The sequence below is a fragment of the Rousettus aegyptiacus genome, unplaced genomic scaffold (assembly GCF_014176215.1).
Source record: "Rousettus aegyptiacus isolate mRouAeg1 unplaced genomic scaffold, mRouAeg1.p scaffold_m13_p_2, whole genome shotgun sequence".
Taxonomy (NCBI): Eukaryota; Metazoa; Chordata; class Mammalia; order Chiroptera; family Pteropodidae; genus Rousettus; species Rousettus aegyptiacus.
In genome coordinates, this window is record NW_023416295.1 from 110,692,534 (window position 1) to 110,711,026 (window position 18,493).

The 18,493-nt window shown below is 33.4% G+C and overlaps 1 protein-coding gene across 7 annotated transcripts in view; it reads right to left on the bottom strand.

Moving 5' to 3' along the window:
- Nucleotides 1–485: 485 nt before the first annotated feature.
- NAV3 (neuron navigator 3) overlaps nt 486–18,493 on the bottom strand; it is a 718,003-nt gene continuing 699,995 nt past the window's right edge. For all 7 annotated transcript variants that reach the window (XM_036236231.1, XM_036236227.1, XM_036236233.1 and 4 more), the window contains 6 exons: nt 14,788–14,942; nt 13,679–13,750; nt 12,867–13,063; nt 11,814–11,932; nt 7,886–8,089; nt 486–3,087 (listed from right to left, as the gene is read on the bottom strand). In XM_036236231.1, the coding sequence (XP_036092124.1) occupies nt 2,968–3,087; nt 7,886–8,089; nt 11,814–11,932; nt 12,867–13,063; nt 13,679–13,750; nt 14,788–14,942 (867 nt within the window). In that variant the 3' untranslated portion in view covers nt 486–2,967. The remainder of the gene's footprint in view (nt 3,088–7,885; nt 8,090–11,813; nt 11,933–12,866; nt 13,064–13,678; nt 13,751–14,787; nt 14,943–18,493) is intronic.

Genomic DNA, 18,493 nt, shown 5'->3' on the forward strand with positions numbered 1-18,493 from the left:
TTATCCAAATCATTTTCACTGAACAACAACAACAACAAAAAATGCTGAATTCGGTAATATTTTACCTATTAGTTGGTGCCAAAAAAAAAAAGAAAAAAAAAAAAGCAAAACACAATTGAAGCTTCTTTTTAAACATCTTAACTGATCAAAGTATAGAATTAAACATTATTCAAGGTGGCTTATTTCTCATAAATTTTTTTTTTCTTTAATGTTAAAGTCCAAAGGATGACTAGTGAGTCTAAAGGTGCATGTAGATTTTTGACTGTATGGGGTACTGGTCCCTAACCCTCATGCTGTTTAAGGGTCAACTGTATTTATAAATTAAATCCTGATAAAAGCTATGAGGTTCTTTCTATGAAGTATACAAAATAAAAATTCACACACATCCTTATTGACAGCATATGAATAGCACACACATTTTAGAGTTTTATATTTCTTAGTGCATAATTATTCAATTTTTATCCATATATAGACACCACACCTTGTTGTCAATAAATAATTCCACTTTAATGGCAAAGTAATAATTTAGACAGATACAGGGTGCACATTTGCAAAAAAATATATGCAAGCTGGTTTACAAGCTAGAGGAACAATAAACCAATAGAAAATACATCATCCAGTTCAGTCCATTGACACCAAGTACTTATTGTTGGGGCTTTACAAAGACTACAAAACTTTGCAGATGATTTATTTCACTGTTTCTGCCTATTTACATGATATGTTACATCAAAATGTACAAAATATAAAATGTATACAGACAAATGTTTCACAAACTAGTTTAAGTTGTAAACTAGGCGGACCTACTGGGATGTATTGCAGGAATTTGTTTATGATCATGTTTGGACTGTGTTTCTCAAAATGGCAGGGAAAGATTAGCAATTTTCTTAGATCATATATTATACAAGGGCAACTAGTCACTCATCCAGCTACATGTATTGATGTTTCACAACATATTCGATCCATGTTTGAGGCTTCAAAGTTAGGGTGACAATTCAATGTGCATAAATTCAATTCGGATTTCCCTTAGGGCAATAGCACCGTGTGGAACCTATAGACTTACCGACACTCTGAAAACTGCACAGATGTCTCATGTTGTTTTTGTTTTAGAGCAACTGACCCATGGGTGGTCACAGAGAGTAGCACCAATTACACGTCCTGACAGCAACACATTTTCACATGCATGGAACAAGTCTACGCCATAGCCTAGCCCTTGGGTTTTATAAACCTGTCCTCTGTGAGTGGTGATAACATCTCCAATGATTTCAATCAGTTTTCATGCACTCTCTTTAAAGCCTGCCACGACAGATGCACTTTTAGACATTTTTACTTTTCCAAAAATGTATTGGCTTCATGTACAGTTTTGAAGCATGCTCACTCTAGCACTGATAGCTCCTGCATAGTCATAACAACTGTAAATACAGGACAAACACACCAGATAATAACAGCTTTGAGGGTTTGCATTCTGTATTTGTTTGTAACGTACAGGAAATCTCAGCAAGTGAAACACCTCTTAACACCAACAGGATAAAATACAATTTTTTTTGTGTTTGTTTTGACTTGTGCAAGTTTTTAAAAATATTATTTACAATACCTACCCAGTAGACTGTGCAAATCTAACCTTCTTTTACAGTATAAATGCTTCCTCTTCCACAGTGACTTCACTGCTTCAGTGTTCTTTAATGCTGAATTTCTCATGTACAACAACAGCAATCAAAACAACATGCTCAAAACTAATAATAATAATAATAATAATAATAATAATAATAATAAAGAATAGGGAAGGAAAGCCAAATAGTTGTGCTCATGCTGCATCTAGTGCTTCCAACTCTGCTGGATAAGAATTCAAAAATCTCCCACCTTCTGAAACTCTCTCACCTAGAACTGGATGGAATTTAGCCACATGTCTTAGCTTTTAAGTGACAGTCAAAGAGGGGTTCTGGATTGTTCAAATACTTTGTAGGATAGGCAAAGCAATCTATTCACAAGGTAAAAATACTGATCTTTCTCCTATCCATTTCTTAAAAAAAAAAAAAGATATATAGAGATGAGGCTACTGTGTTAACTGGCGTTGCTTGGTTGTAAATGAAAAGACAGTGGAAATTACCAATGGTTTAGGATTCGAACTGACTGAAACCGTTGTAGAAATCTGTTTTAAGGCAGTGAGACAGCACCATAGGAAATGTTCCTTCTTTCACTGAAAAGGCTCAAACAAATAAAGCCCTAAAAAAGCCTTTTTTCAGTGTTGACTAATAATTGGTATAAAACTCTTAAGGGAGTGGGCAGGTGGCTTAAAAAGACCACTGTGGTAAAAACAATCTTATAAAACTTGTGACTCATATACTAAAAAGTTGGTGGAGCACATCACGTGAACATGGCAGTTGAGAATTATATTGGCACTTCTCCAGCTTGCCACAGTAGTGTTTTTCTGGTGGTTGCACAATTCCATTTGTGCTTGCAGAGGACTGGCCTCTTGGCTTCATTTTGGAATGGGGTGAGCACACAACACAAACACTACTGGAGCCCTGTGACCAGCACCATGTGGCACAAAGGAGGTTGGACGGATCAGAAGAATGGACCCTGCTTGGGGAGAACAGCTTGTCAGAGGAAACAAAACGAAGGGACAAAAAAAGGGTCTGCACTGTAAACTTTTAAAGAGGAAAAAAACGAAAGTCCAGTTTGGCTATCCCATGTGCAATCTATTCAGTCTCCCTGTCATTAGGGTCCTTTCCAGTTGAGTAATGGAGCCTTATATCACTCCACAGATATAAAAATGCCTAGAAATAAAATAAAGTTAAGCTTCCACTTCAATTGAGCATCTTGGCGGTTCAGACTTAGTTCTGCTGCCTCCTTGGAGACCACGACTCTGGGTCAGGGCCCTTGATAGGTGCTTTCATACTGGCAGTGGTTTAGTGAAAAATACCTTACATTTTAAAAAAGCATAGTCTTTCCCCCTAACTTTTTCACCCTCTAGAGGGTAGATTCAAGAGATGAATCCAAAATGTCTTCATGGTGGCTGGTGCTATCGCTGTCGCAGCTTTGTGTACCCGAGTAATTGGCTGCTTCTTGGAGTTTCATTAGCATATTCATCTGAAGAAAGAAAAAGAGACATCGGATGGAGGCAATGATGCATTCAGTAAGCCAGCCCCATAAAAGATGAGGCCCTGAGCAACACTGAGGAACTGTCTCATCTAAGTGAAACAGGAAAACAATTTTAGATTGTTACTAGTTGCCCCTGGCTCCTACATTATTTCTCCCAAATATGACTACAACACCAAACCATAAGGATAAAATAAAGCCTCCAGATAACTGTTTTATTTGAGGTTGTGAATGAACACGGCTCCAGCAGGGAGACTGGGAAGGAAACTGTATCACAGCTGGACATCTGGGCTCATTGCTGGAGAGTATGCCAAGCTTCCCAGCTTTTTGGCTGGGAGAAGCAGAAAGCATTGAATGGCAACTGAAAGTCGTGAGTGTTCATACACACACAGACGCACTCACAGGCTCACACACACAGTCCCTTGGGAGAAGGAGGGGATGGAGTGGAATGGAGCCAGCTGCTGCACACAAGCACACCATCTGCTACTTAGGAGCTGACCTCGAGAGGAGGTGACTGATTGAAGCAGAACATGAGTGTTTGAAAAGGGAGAAGGAAAGAATCACTGTCAAGTTTCTGTTGTTGAATTTCTGGCTAAAATATGATTGATATATCACTGAAAACAAAAACCACCATCTAGAACAATAGCAGCTGTCTCAAGTTTCCCAGCTTTATAGGACAATGGTAATATTTGTTCTAGTAAAAGGGACATATGTGTGAAAGTGCCCGGGGAGAAAGACAGCTAGCATTTCCATGTATTACAAAATAAAAGGCAGCCGCTTTGCTTGGATTTTGATAGATCTGCAGATCCACTGTTAGAGAGGGAAGAAAAAAGAAAGATTATTTAAAAACAAATTGTAGACAAATGGTTCGACAATTGTAGAAGCACAGAAAAAGTGGCACATGTCTTCAGGAGGGTAGTAAATTTGTTTTCTTATCTCGAGTTTCTACAAATTGTAATAATGTTTATATTATTTAAGCATACTAATTTTATTAATTTATAAAGTTTTTTTTAACTGAGAAATAAGGAATCTGATCCAATAAAAAAGGAGAAATCTAAAAATGAATTTTTTATTCATATGTTAGGTAATGCATGCTTCTGTGCTCAGTGTAAAATATGTCTTCAAAAAATGTTTGTGACATAAATGATAAACTGGGTATCACCAATTTCAGCAACAATGCCTTTCTGACAAAGAGGCTACAGTTGAGGCATATTTTAAAGTCATCTGAATATTTTTCAGAAAAACATTTTTCAATATAATTTTTGGTTTAACTCTCTGAATTTATTAAATTAGCTACAGAAGAATATGACACGAAAGTAGTTGGTGATAACCTCTTAAACTCAGTAAGTCAAAAAGCCGAATGTCTCCAACAACACAGTTTTTCTCTCTCACTTTGCCTCTCTCCCTCTCTCTGTCTCTCTCTCGCACACATCCCTACCTTCGTGCACAATCATATTCCCTTCTTTTTTTTTTGTCAGTTCCTCCCTTATTAGTAGCTGGCTATATGTTCATGTGAAGAAGGTTTATTTAGAGCGCTCTCTTGATTTACTAATGGTAGAAATGGCAAATGAGATCTGCTTAAAGAGTTATGATTCTATTTTAGTTACAAATGTTTGGAAAAACTTGAATGTTCGATCCTGTAAAAGTTTTTGTTGCAATAATAGTGTTCTTAAAGTCTTATTTTTTTAATGGTGCCATGGAGTAAACATATTCCATTAGAATAAGTTCCAAGCTTCAGATTCATAATAAATATATATAAAATATTTACTTTGGCTTCTCATAGTGTTGCATTATGCATTCAAGTCAAAGGAGATTATACAGGGAGGTAAGGTTACATATGATTCAATAGTCACTGGATAGATCTGATTCTCTACAAAAGTATTTCCCCCTCTTTCCTCTCCCCTCTTCCTCATACACATAGTCATAAATACAATGTCTATCATTTGTAACACCTTGGTCAGGTCCTTATCATCCATGGTATTTACGAATCTGCTAGTCTCCCCGAATCCATCTTCTCGTCTTTAATATGTCCTCTATTCTATCACCAAAGTGATCTCTATAAACTACAAAGCTAACTAGGTAAGTCCCCTGCTCAAAAACTTTGGGTGGCTCCCCATTCTCTGTATGATAAAGTTTTAACTTTCTACAAAGATAAACATGGCTTGGCATGATCTAGCAATTGCAGACTTCTGTAGCTTTAATTCTTCTCACTCCCTTTTGTTCCAATCCTACCGATTTGTATATAATTCCCTAAATTCATCATTTTTATTATAGTGTTCCACAATCTTTTACTTTCTGTTTCCTTAATTTGGGATATTCTCTGTTCAACCACATGATGAACTTTTTATGTTTCTAGACCTGGCTCAAGCATCTCCTTCTCTGTGAAGCTTTCTCCTAATCACTTCCTCAATGGACTCACAATTTTATCTAGCATGTACCTCTATCATTATTTTAACTGTAATTTAGATAGGTCTGTCTCTACTACTAGACTGTGAGCTTCCTGAGATCAAAAATTATATTTTATTTATCTCCTGATCATCAAGTCTTAACCCTGAGGACATGGTTTTGTTGTTGAATACACATTGCATTTTTAAAATACAATGAGATATGCCAAAAATTTGCATCTTTTTTTCAGATTCAAAAACATATTTCTGATATGAAATAGTGATTTAGATTGGACCACAGGTATATTTTACCTCATATAAGTAATTATAGAAATATAGAGAAATAAAAACAGATAGAAAATATTTACTTTCATAACAGAATGTGACTGATCCAAAGAATTACTTTTAGATGATAAGTCTTTGCCATTTAACATGTCATATAATCCCTTATTTCTTCAGATGTTTAGCAAATTAGGAATCAGGGATCTTTTTAATTCCAAATTTCACTAAGAATGGGAGACTCTGAATCTCTTTTCCATACTAGAAGACAAGAGCATTCAGAGCCAGAGAAAAGAGTGTTCAATGGATTTAGCTGATCAGGACTGTGGGAAATGGGAAATTTGAGGGCATTCCTTAAGGTTCCCATACGCTATGGAGTAACTCAGAAAATAAATTTTATAAACATCTCTTCTTATCTGAAACAGACACAGTATATCAAAATCACAAAAGTATAACAGGAATTATTTTTAAAAATTGAGTTTTTGATCTCGCATATGAGTGAAATCCCACACAGTGCAATATGCATGTGACATTAAATTATATGCTTGAAACTTATATAATTTTCTTAACCAATATCACCCTAATAAATTTAATAAATAAATAAAGCCAATACAATAACAAAAATTCATGAGAAATAACTTATATTTGTACCCTAAAGCTTATATTTATTAAATTTTAATCATTCTATCAGCAACTTCAGTGCATGCTCCCACACTTGATTCAACCCAATTCCATCATTACAGTTAATTTCTAACTATGTAGAAGCGAAAGGGCCAGGTGCCTGTTATAAAAATGTAAGTCCAGGCCCTCAAGTAGTTTATAGTCTAGATCAAAAGTCCTAAATGGGAGATCTCTGGACTCCAAGAAGGTCTATGAATATACTTCTGTGACTTTATAGAATTCTTTATTGGGGAAAGAATCTTGAAAATTTATCAGATTGTTCACATGTAACCCTAAACATGTTAATAATGATCAGTTGCAATGGTGATGATGTATATGTGCTGAGGATGTTAATATAAAGGTACTCCATAAAATATCAAATCATTTTAAATGTCTTTGGGTATAGTCATAGATCATGATTTTTTAATTATTTCCTTTTTGTTTGTTTTAAGTAACATAATGACCTTTATTTCAGTATTTCCTTCTATATTGGTTGTGCAAGTACAATGATCTTTTTAATCACAAAATAGTAAGCCAACAAACATATTACATTTGACATCAACCTATAGAAAGTCATCTACCAAAATAAAAAATAAATACATAAAAAAATAATAATTTTTCCTAATAACACTATGTACTTAATATTTATACTTTGGACTTTTATCAACTTTTATTAAGCCATATACAATAGCAAATTGAACAAAGCAGGGAAAATAACTTCCCTTTGATTTCCAAGTCAGTTTTTTCTTCTCTATAGGCAGGCAACAGAAGACTAATTCCAGATTTAGTCAGACTAGATGATATATATAAAATATTCTTTAGTTCTCCAAGTATACTTTAAACTGTATTTTGTTTCTTCATTTAAGAACAAAATTCAGTTTACTCTTGGATGCCAAGAGAATTTAGTCATGGAATTTAAAATTTTAATTATCTTTTTATACAGTTTTCTGAATAAGAGAAAAATTATGGTCATAGAGTTCAGCCTGGTTTTAATGTTTCTTGATTAATTTTAAGCATTCAAGTTCAGCCTTTCATTTTAAGAAATTCACCCAGTGAAAGCAGATCGAGAGTAAAAGAGTTAAAACTAAGTATTAATTGCAGAACAATCCCAAATATTACCTAAGAGAACTCATGTCCTTGATACAAATAACTAAATACGCTGTAATCAAGATTCTATAAGACATGGACAATACTCTAGTGGTTACCAGAGGGCAGGGGGGAGGGTGGTCGATGGGGTAAAAGGGGTCAAATATGTGGTGACAGAAAGAAATCAAACTATGGGAGGGGAATACACAATGCAATATATATGTATATACCTTACTGTTAAATTGTACACCTGAAACTTACTGGATTTTGTTAACCACTGTAACCAAAAAAAAATTTAATTAAATAGTAATAATAATAATAAAAAAATAAAACCTAAAAAAAAAAGATTCTATAGAAAGAATCACACATCGGCCTCTTACCAGGGGATCCCCCTCTGCATCAGTTTGTGGAATGTGCTTTGAGGTTGTGGCTTCCTTAGTGGAGATGCAGCCCTCATACCCAACATCTTCTGGCCGCAACTGAAGTAATGCTGGGCCCTCCTGAGGCAGGGACGCTGAGCTCCATGGGTATGTATCAAGCACCCACTTTGAGGGGTCTTCCCAAGGTGCTCGTTTCCCATACATCTGAAAGGAAATCACATATTTAGCACATATAAAATGCATTTCCACCTAAAAGGTGACTACTAATTGAGTGATTAATTTATACATAGAGTTTTACAGGACTTTCAAGGGAATTACGGTACATATACAATTTTCCATGCTTTAAATATATAGCTGTCTATATAACTCACTTTAAACTTAAAGGCCAGACAAAATAAAGCTGAACATTGGGGATAGATGACCAGCATTTGGGGGAGAGTGTGAGGAAGGTTTATTTTAAAGAATATGTCGAAATGACTGCTCACATTTATCTTTATTAGTAATTTTACAATTCAAAAGAAAACTCAAAGTTAAGAAAGAAAAGTTCCAGTTATGGAGAATTGAAAAAAGCCATGTTAAACACTAAATAGAGTTGTCTACCACTGTGCACTATGAAAAGATGATGAGTAAAAGAAAAGAGATTTCTTTTTCTCTAATTCGCTCTACTCAAAATTGCTTTGAGACTAAGAATACTTTCTCTGATAACCATTTTCCTCAGATTAACTTCATTTAATAATCCCATTGCTTCCAGTAAAAACTCTTTTAAGATGTTTATTTTTAAGGCCACTAGTAAAAGAGGAGGAAAAAATGAGAAACGAAAGCATCAGCTTTGTAAAGACTCATATAATAAAAAGATGAGAGGGCCTGGTTAAAGGACCAGGAGTGGAGTAGAAGGGAAAAAATGAAGCCGAGAGATGTCAGAAAATTTTTCAACTGGAACCAAAGATAAAGCCAAACCAGGAAGGGCATACTGAAACAGGTTGATGGGACTTTGTGAAAGTATAAGGGCCACGGCGGGGGGGGGGGGGAATTAAAATTAGGAGGGCAGTAACATGGGTGCACCAGCTCTTTAATTTACTCTCCTATCCCCTTGATATACTCTACTGAGGGCAATCCTGATCACCAGATGCACATCTGGTCCTAGATGACATACTGTGAGATGTTTTATGGGGCTTGTTGTGGTTTAATGAGACAAAAGCAAAATGATAGACAGTGACACCTTGGAATTGTCTTTTGGGTTTCTCCTGGAAAAATTGTATGTGGTTGTGGAAGCCTTGCCTAAAAAATGAAACAAAAAAAAAAAACCAAAAGAACAAACAACCAACGGCAACAAAAACAGAGTCCAGGTCCTGGTATCTGTGCATTTCCTTAGAAGATGGGAAGGGCAGCAATTATTTTTAAAAAAGTTCTCTTGTTTTGGAACAGATGTTTTCTTTCAGTTAAAAACTTACTTTATGAAGGATATAAAACACAGCTTGCTATATAACACTTAAACTAATGTAAGAAAAATGTGTAATTCTTGGAAAGCAAATGTTACAAAAAGGATATAAAAGTCTAGAATCAACTGATGGCAATCTTTTAAAAAATTGTCAAGGACGGCAAAATTGGAGATGACAAATAAAAATATAAGCATACCCAATTCTGTATTTCTGAATATAATAAATTAAAAAAAAATAATTGAAAGAGGAGAAATTTAAATATTCAGATTGAGATAAACTGATTGTTGACATTTCAAGAAAGAATTACCAGAATAAAAATCAAAATCTGTTGCATCACCAGTTTTTTTTTTTTTTTTTCCAACTAGAACATCTGGCAGAGTGTATTCTCCATATGGTTCTTCACCAAAGCATCAGCCTTCATTTAAAAAGACATTTTTCTATTCTTTTTGTCTGTGCAACCAAGCTTTGTTCCTCCATCTCCTGCTATAAATCAAAGTTCTTTGCTGCCAGGAGATGCAAAGAATGGTTCATGACATATGTGATTCCTTTTCTTCCTACTCCTTCAGAAGGCATATATGAACTACCCCAGGGATATCATCTGCCAGTGTACTTCTAGTCAAGCACATCCTTCAGCAGCAATGAAAAGTGTCTATCCACCAAAGGGTTTTTCTTTTTTATCTCTCCCATGTACTGGCTTTTCCTACTAAACTCCTTATATCATGGTTGATTCAGCATTCACACTAATCTACTACTAAACATTCAGAACCACAGCAAGAGGCTTGAGGTATTTTATCCTTCTTCGAAAATAATTTGAAGGTATCTTTCAGTTTTAGTTGAGAAACTGGTATTGCTTTTGTGGTTATACTTTTGCCCAAATGGAAGCTTTATAGAATTGTAATTCTCAGAATAGTGTTTTATAAATAAATTGATTTAACTATTTTTAAAATTCATGTACTTTTAAAAAATGAGATCTAAAGAAGCTAATCATGATTAGTTGAGTTTTTAAAAAGCTTTTCTTTCTATGTATTAGCAAATAAATTAAAAGAATGAGCATTTCATATCTAAAAACTTAGATAATAGCTTATTAATTCTGAAATTGTATCGAGAGAACAAATAATTCATTTAAATATTAATTTTTAAAATTATTACTTTTAGAACATTACAAATAAATTTACATTAAAATCTTTTTTGGGGGGTAAAATTAATTGAAAGTGAGACACTCGATTCACATCTTAGGCAGTATAATATTTTTAGGGGAATCCTAAAAAGTAATATGTTATACCTGAAAAATAATAGTTTTGGTATATCTTTTATTTTATTGGAGCCACTTTTGGGGCAAGATTGGCTCATACCCGTAAAAGTATGAAATTAGATTATTTAAATCTGAAGTAAAACCAATTGATAGCATTGCCTATAATCTTTATCTCTGAGTGTTCAGAGCCATCCCCATAGTATCTATCATGTTCATCAGAATGATCACAATAGTTCTAAATGCTGCCATGCTATGCTACTTATATGAAGAGAACCTGATGGTAAAAGAGAGATAAAAAAAAGAAAAACAGATAACCAATCCTTTAGGTAGTGAAACAATGACAATATAGTATTACAGATGACAGAATATAGAAAGCATAAACTATCTTAATTCTAGTAGCAGTTGTGATAACCAGAAATAGAGATGCCTAACCAAAAACTGCCTAAACCTTGGCTGAGTTATTGAAAAGAAGACTGGATTCCTTTACAATAAGTTGGGTAATTACGCAACACAAATATTCAAGATTCAACCTTAAATTTTACAATTTTACAATTTCATGAAATTTCTACTCCAGTTTAAGGAAATAGTATAACTGATGCAAAGAGATAACATATTTTTGCTGAAGATAGTTAACAATCTAAACACATATTGACTTTTAGTTAAGGGTAAATAGAAGGGCTGATTGCAAGCCTTCAGGAAAAGAAAAGCAGAGATGTTGCTAAACCAGCCTGTCATAGGCTGAAAAAAAAAAAGTCAACTTAGAGCACTCTGTCAAAAATAATAAAGAACCCAAATGATGTTAAAGGAATTTAAACAATAAAACATATTAAAAACAAGGAACCTATAAACAAAAAACACTTGTTGCAAATTATATGGTAAGAGAATAAATGGACAAGGCCCATGTAAACATCTCAGTCTTATAAGATGTAGAATTATGCAATTAACAGGCTATTCAATAAAAAGTCTATAAACACCCTTGGGCAATAAATTTGGCCATAAATGTGTAGTTGTTGGAATAACTGTGCTTTTTCTTTCTCCTAAATATTTATGTTTAGGACAGCATACTAGCAATTAAAGAACATACTAGTTGCTTTTTAAAAGTTTACCACTATATTTATATAGCTCGTGCTTTTAGTTTTCTTCATAAATATGCAGAGAAATGAATGTATTTTGCTTTTAAATGAATAATATATTTGCTTTGTTTTTTAAACAGGAAAGAAAATTGAGTATACTGTACCTGAAGACCTTCTCTCACTGCCTCCAGAATATAAGGAACCAAAGAATAGTTCCAGAGATCCATGAACCACACTCTAGAACCTTCTACATCCATGGGGCAAGGAAGGAAAAGTCGAGGACCTGAGAAGAAACAAATGACCAAACATTTTTGAGAATCATTATAGTTAACAATCTAAACACATATTTGATACCATTTTGAAGGAATTAATATATTTCTTACAGAATTCTTAGAAAATGGTAATTTTGGCCAGCTTGATTATTATTAAAGTGTGTTTTACTAAAGACTCAGTCTCCTTTGGACTCTCCTTTTGTTTAACACTAAAATCTTAACCTAAAACAATATATTAGAGTTAGGAGAAACCTTGAAGGTCATAATCCAGTCAACCTTCCCCATTTAACAAATGACAAAACTTGTGGTAAATGAATGGACAAATATAAAATATGTTATTATTTGCAGAAATAGGACTCGACCTTGGTCTTCTGATCCTAATTGTAGAATTATTCTTTCTAATTTATATCTTTAATGACTAGGTCTTTATGATTGATAACAATGGGGAAAAGACCTTTATACATCAACTTAAGGAATGGGGAAAAAAACGCAAAGAAACTAAACCCTTTCGTATGCCAACTAAAGAGAAATAATTCCAATAATTTTGTCTTCATGAAAAATATAAAACTCTTAAATTATCTCTAAGATCTCATCTCACAACTATATTCAATATGTGTCATTAGCTAAAATTTGTTTTCAGCATAAAAAGATACTCTAAACAGATATAATTTATTTCAAATGTTTATCTGATTTTTAGATGTTTGTCTATATTAAATTTATTTGATCTCAGTAACATCTTAGAAAACCATAATTGTTAGACAAAATGAATCTAATTGAAGATCAAAGCTTAGAATAAGGTAAACGTTCAGATGGAAAAAAGGAAACAAATCTCTGGAAGCTTGAAAAACACTAGCTTTATTTGTTATTTTCTACCATCCAATCTGGCCATCTTTACCACGTACTCTTAGTTCCTGGAAAATGGCATATTGTAATTTTGGAACTCACCAATGGTAACATCAGAAGAACTGTGTGTTTCCAAAAAGCTGTTGAGATGATGCCATGTCTTAGGAATCCAATCTATAATTTTGACTAGGTCATTATTACGTATGTTCCTTTCAATTTCTATCTCTATCAGTTTCCTTCGAAGATATCTGCCTAAAAAGCCTTTCACTGGTTCTGTGTGGTTTGCACATAGTACCCACCTACAAAAAGAAAAAAAAAAAAAAAAAAGAGAGAGAGAGAGAGAAACCTTTACATAAATTAAGATTTAGGCCCATAACAATTATCTTTCCAATATAAAGTAATAATATTCCTATTTCAATTGGTGGCCACATTTTAATGCTCAAAGAAGTTAAAAGGTTAATTAGCATGAAAGCTATAATGTAACTAACTTTTCTTTTAAAGTTAAAGAGAAGCTCCTGTGTGTCAGAAGTGAGTGGGTGTATACACGCTGAGCACTCTTCTGTAGGAGAATCACAAATCCTGAAATAGGAACTCTCTTCACATTCCTCACATTTAAAAGAAAAGTGCTCTACTTTAGCTGGTGACATTGTGAGCAGGAAAAACATTTCTTTTTTTTAAAGAAAGAATTCTGATTACAGGTTGAGGATCACAAAATGTCTGCTTGAGAAAGAGTGTCATAAGAAGTGAGAATTATTTTCACACCATGGGTCACCACAGGCAGGATCTGTCAATGTACAAATGGAAAAACAACCAAACAAACAGAAAGAGACGATGCAAAAAAACAAACCAAAACAACAGCAACAACAATAACAACAAAACTGAAAATTAACAAAAAAAAATTGATTTATCTTTACCTGAAATTGTGATGCAGCTCTAGATTTGGCGATGAAGAAACTCCCTGATTCATTGTTCCAATAATATATGGACTGAAAAAAAATGTAGATATATTGAAGGTCAAATGAATTAATATATTAAATTGTCTTAGAAAACAATTTAGATAAATATGATTATTCCATTTTCACAAGGCTTTAAAAGGGTAATTTTGTAATGTTAGATTGCAAAATAACAAAAATCATTGAACTGGAAATTAGGAATTGGTGTTCTGATTTCAGCTCAGGTATCCTAGGTAAATCATTTTTCCTCTCTGAGCCTGAGTTTACTCATCTGTAAAATAAAAAGATTAGACAGAATAATCATAGTGGTCTCATTCAACTCTAACATCTTATGACTCTTGCTTATAATCAAATTCATTAATTTTTCCTCTTGTATTATTTCATAGTTATTTTAATGGTTCTTAATAATAAGAAAATTTGTATTATTGTTTCAATATTTACTTTATGCTAATCTATTTTAAACATTTAAAAAATCTCTAGTGGAATTAGTTTTAATGGGATACTGGCACCATTAAAATTAATATTTATGTTATTGTTCTTATATATCCTTTTTTTTAGAGGCTATGCTACAGTGAATCTTAAGTGGGTTTTCAGAGTTTTTAAAAATTCCTTTAAACTTTTTTAAAATTTTAAACAGAAAGTAGACTCGTTAATGAAGAGAGCTATATCTGAATGTATCAAATTTATTTCTATTGGAAGGCTGAATTTAAACTTTGATATGGTTTAAGAATAAAACCAGGGCTCTAAAGCCTTCCTCTAGTTCTTAATTTCCCTGATTCGAACATTTCATTATTGATATTAGTCTCCTAGACCTCCAGCATATCTGCAGAAACTAACATTGTTAAGTAAATCATCTTTCCATAAAAAAGCCTGGGACATAGCTGTTGAATGAATAAATAGCAGTTCTAAGAAATACATAGGGATTCTTTGGAAATACAGGGTAATGTTAATGAAAGCTTGTCAAATTAATGACATTCATTATAGGTATTAAAAGGTATAAAGGCCCAAGAAAGCAAATTTGATCACCATTTTATTTATATTTCATCATTCACAATATCTCATGAGCATACCATTTGTTATATTTACAGTTGAGGAAACCATTGAAGACATCACTCAAAGAGCCCACATGATGAAGATTATCAAGAATTATTACAACTGGGAGCTCAACACCATTATTGTCGGCACTGCACTGTTCAGCCAGGCTTGCTAGATACTGTTGTAATTCCTTTTAAAAAATAAAGAAAACAAACACATCAATGATAAATTTATACCACTGGCAAACTAATTCATATTTTAGAAATAGCGCACTCTGTCTTTCATCTAGTAGCTTTGATTAAAACTCACAGATTCATTGATATAAAACCTTGTTCTAAAAGCAAAAAAATATATAATGCTAAGAGTACACATTTTTTAAAGGAAAGAGGAAAAAGCTAGTACAGAACACCTGCAACAAATATAAAACTGTAAACACAAAGGCATATATTTCAGTTGTTTTCTACCCTAAGGAAAAATAAAAAGAGAGCCCTGGATATGAGTTCTTAGGATAAACTACAAATATTGAGACTTCATTGTTGTTTTTGTTATTTCTGTGGTAAAAGTGAATGTTAGCAAATCTTATAATCCCAAGTATAGATTAAATCCAAAATGGATTTAGATCATTCATTCATTAAGAAAATATTCACTATCTACTATGTTCACAGCATCCATAAATTTTCACTAATACTTTAAGCATTTTAATTCCAATTCATTTCAGTGGGGTGCATCTGAAGCTACTTATTTATTTATAATCTGCGTGCAATCGCTGTCATTTTAAACAGCAACAAAATGTGTTATATTTTGCAGTTGACATTACCATTTGACATTTCTTGAGCTTCTTGGTTCTTTTACAGGTAGTATTCCTTTCTAATAGCTTTAATCTAAATATGATAACTAGTCTGCTGATTGACTGCTCTCACAGATGGGGAGGCCAGAAACATAATTAGGTTTCTTAAAATTCTCCTAATCAGTAAGAACATTTCCATAATATTTGCATATTTACAATGACATTTTCAATTTGTAAATCTTACTCAGGGTTAAAAAAACAATTCCATGATCTCAATTTCTAGTAGCCAGGTAAATATGTGAACCTCTTAACCCTACATGCAACTCTCTTTGTCTATAATACCACTTTTAAAACTAAAAGTAGAAAGGGTAAATTAAAGTAACCAGAGTTTTAAGGTATTTAGTAATATATTCATTTAAGTTCAAATATACAATTTATTAAAGAACTAATAGACATTTATTTTTATTGAACAAATCACATAGAATAAATATTGCCTAGATTAGAGACTGTATAGAAAGCTATGTTTAATCTGGTAGTCTGGAGAATTGCATGTATCTTAAAAGAAAAATGGAATTTATATCAATAATCTAGCTATGTTAGTCATTCATTCACTTATAAAATATTCACTGTCTATCTACTATGTTCATAGCCCTAGATCAAGACCCAGGGAGTACAAAAATAAGTTCAAGTAAGTTTAATCTTTATTATGAACTGAACTAAATCAAGTACTTTTTTGGACACAGGGATTAAAAAGGATAATTAGAATGTCCCCCACCCACTCCACCCCACCCCATAGTCTTTAAGAGTTGTCACATTAGGGACTGAAATTTAAATGTAGTAAATCATTTGATGTCATAGTGTATTAGGATCTATGAGAAATCAGGAAAGGAGATTTTGCCTAGCTGGTGGAGGTCAAGGAAAGCTTTCTGGAGGAGGTAATACCAGGGCTTGGAAGGGTGGTAGACACACACACAACTAATGAGCTTACAAATGTAGTGTGAAACATGACATGAGAGAGGCTAAAGAAGAGATGCAGCCTGTAGGAGGGGGATTAGTTTCAACTGGGTGATCCTGATGGACTTCACAGAGAGGTGGAATTTGAGATGGATCCTAAATAATAAGTTGAATTCCAAATGATAAGCATGCAGTTGTTTATACTTTCCACACATCTTTAGCAAACACTTACTATGTGCCAGGTACTCTGGCACAAAGAATTCAGAGATTTACCTCTGTATTCCAGGATCTTAGAGTTGATATACAGAAAGGCAGGTCAACAAGTAAATCACAATACAGTGTGATAAGTGAAATGCACAAAACACGTTATGGAAAGTTAAGAGTCATCTAACCCAGACTTAATTTTCAGAGAACAAAATGGTACAGGGGGAAAACTACTGGAGTCTAAACAATCAAGAGTGAAAGGTGGAAGGTATGAGTATGGATGTGTTTGGAGGAGTAATAAGTGTTCAGTTGTTGCAAAAGAAATGGTATATAATAGCGGTGATTGCAATGAAAGAAAACGGAAAAGATTTCGAATCCATTCAAAAGAATTTGGGTTTTATTATATATACGACTGTGAACTATTTTTTTCTTATTGGGAAGAACAATTTATTTATTAAAGGAAACAAAGATGTAAAAGATATGATGGTTAATTATAAATGAAAAAGCATTCAAAAAGCATATTGCCCAGAAAAGCAGGTTAGGCATGTCTATATATATAACTCACAGTAAAAAGTAATAAATTACTTCAAAAAAGTAGAAATCAAAGATTTTGTTCAGAACGTGTAAGGATTATTCATAGCTGCTGGGAAAGACTGGTGGCAGTATAACTTGCTATTAACCCTTAATTTTTAAGATTGAGTAATGTTTTTGATGTTTAAAAATGGAAATGCTTTCCAAATGCAGGGAGAAGAACAATCAAAGGCAGAAACACAAAAGTATGATATCTGTGTAGGAAAAAAACTAGTAGAACATGTTTTGTGAATGTAAATAGTGGTAAATAACTTGGAAAAGAAAGTCTGCAACCTCAAATGATTAATAAGATTACTGGAATTTTCCTGTTGGCAATGACAAAACATTGAGTGCTATGGAATCTGAGTAATGTGGCCAAAATTATGATTTCAAAGTGTGGAAAGTATATCATAAAGGAGGAAGAGAAACCAGTCAAAAGAATGCTGAAATTGTTGAAGCCGAGACATACTATGGGACTCATTAAGGATAGTAGAAGTATGGGAAGATTTTTGATTTAGAATAGAAAGCAAGGGAAAAAAAAAACCTGCAAAATTTCAATGTAGTCTAATTTTAATTATGAAAAGATACTTTATTTTCTATGAGATGAAAGGATAAACACAAAAAAAGAGAGGAGGGACATTTAATGGAAGCTGTGAATCAAGCAGTCAGAAAACAATTATAGTAGTCCAGTGATAGGGGTAATTTGGATGGAATGATGATCATAGTGGTCAGAATCATAAATCACAGGTTTATGATTTTTTTTCCGAGTTAAAATGGCATTTCTAAATATATACTTAGTATGCTAATATAAACATATTTGGAAGCTAATAGAAAGGCCTTCGGTTGGGAAAGTGGGCATGTCCAACAGTGTCCAGTTGGAGTCAACACAAGGTGAAACTAAGGGAGTCATCCAGATGAGAAGAGAAGTGGGAGAGAACAGAATGTTGGGAATATTTTCATTTACTAGTAGGTGAAGGAAGAGTAGTCAGAAAAAGAGACTTAAGAAGGAGCTTTATGTACAACGGCAAGGAAACAAGAAGAGAATGAAAATAATAAAAATTAGAATTTCTAGAATGGGAGATCGACTATAACAATTTGCTACACATAAGTTGGTGGGGTGGGGAGAGGGAGGAAGGAAAGAAACAAAGAGCACTGAATTTGGTAACTGAGCGATCACTGGGTGATTTGGGGAAAAGTAAGGCCATTAGGTTCTGTAGTGGTTTTCT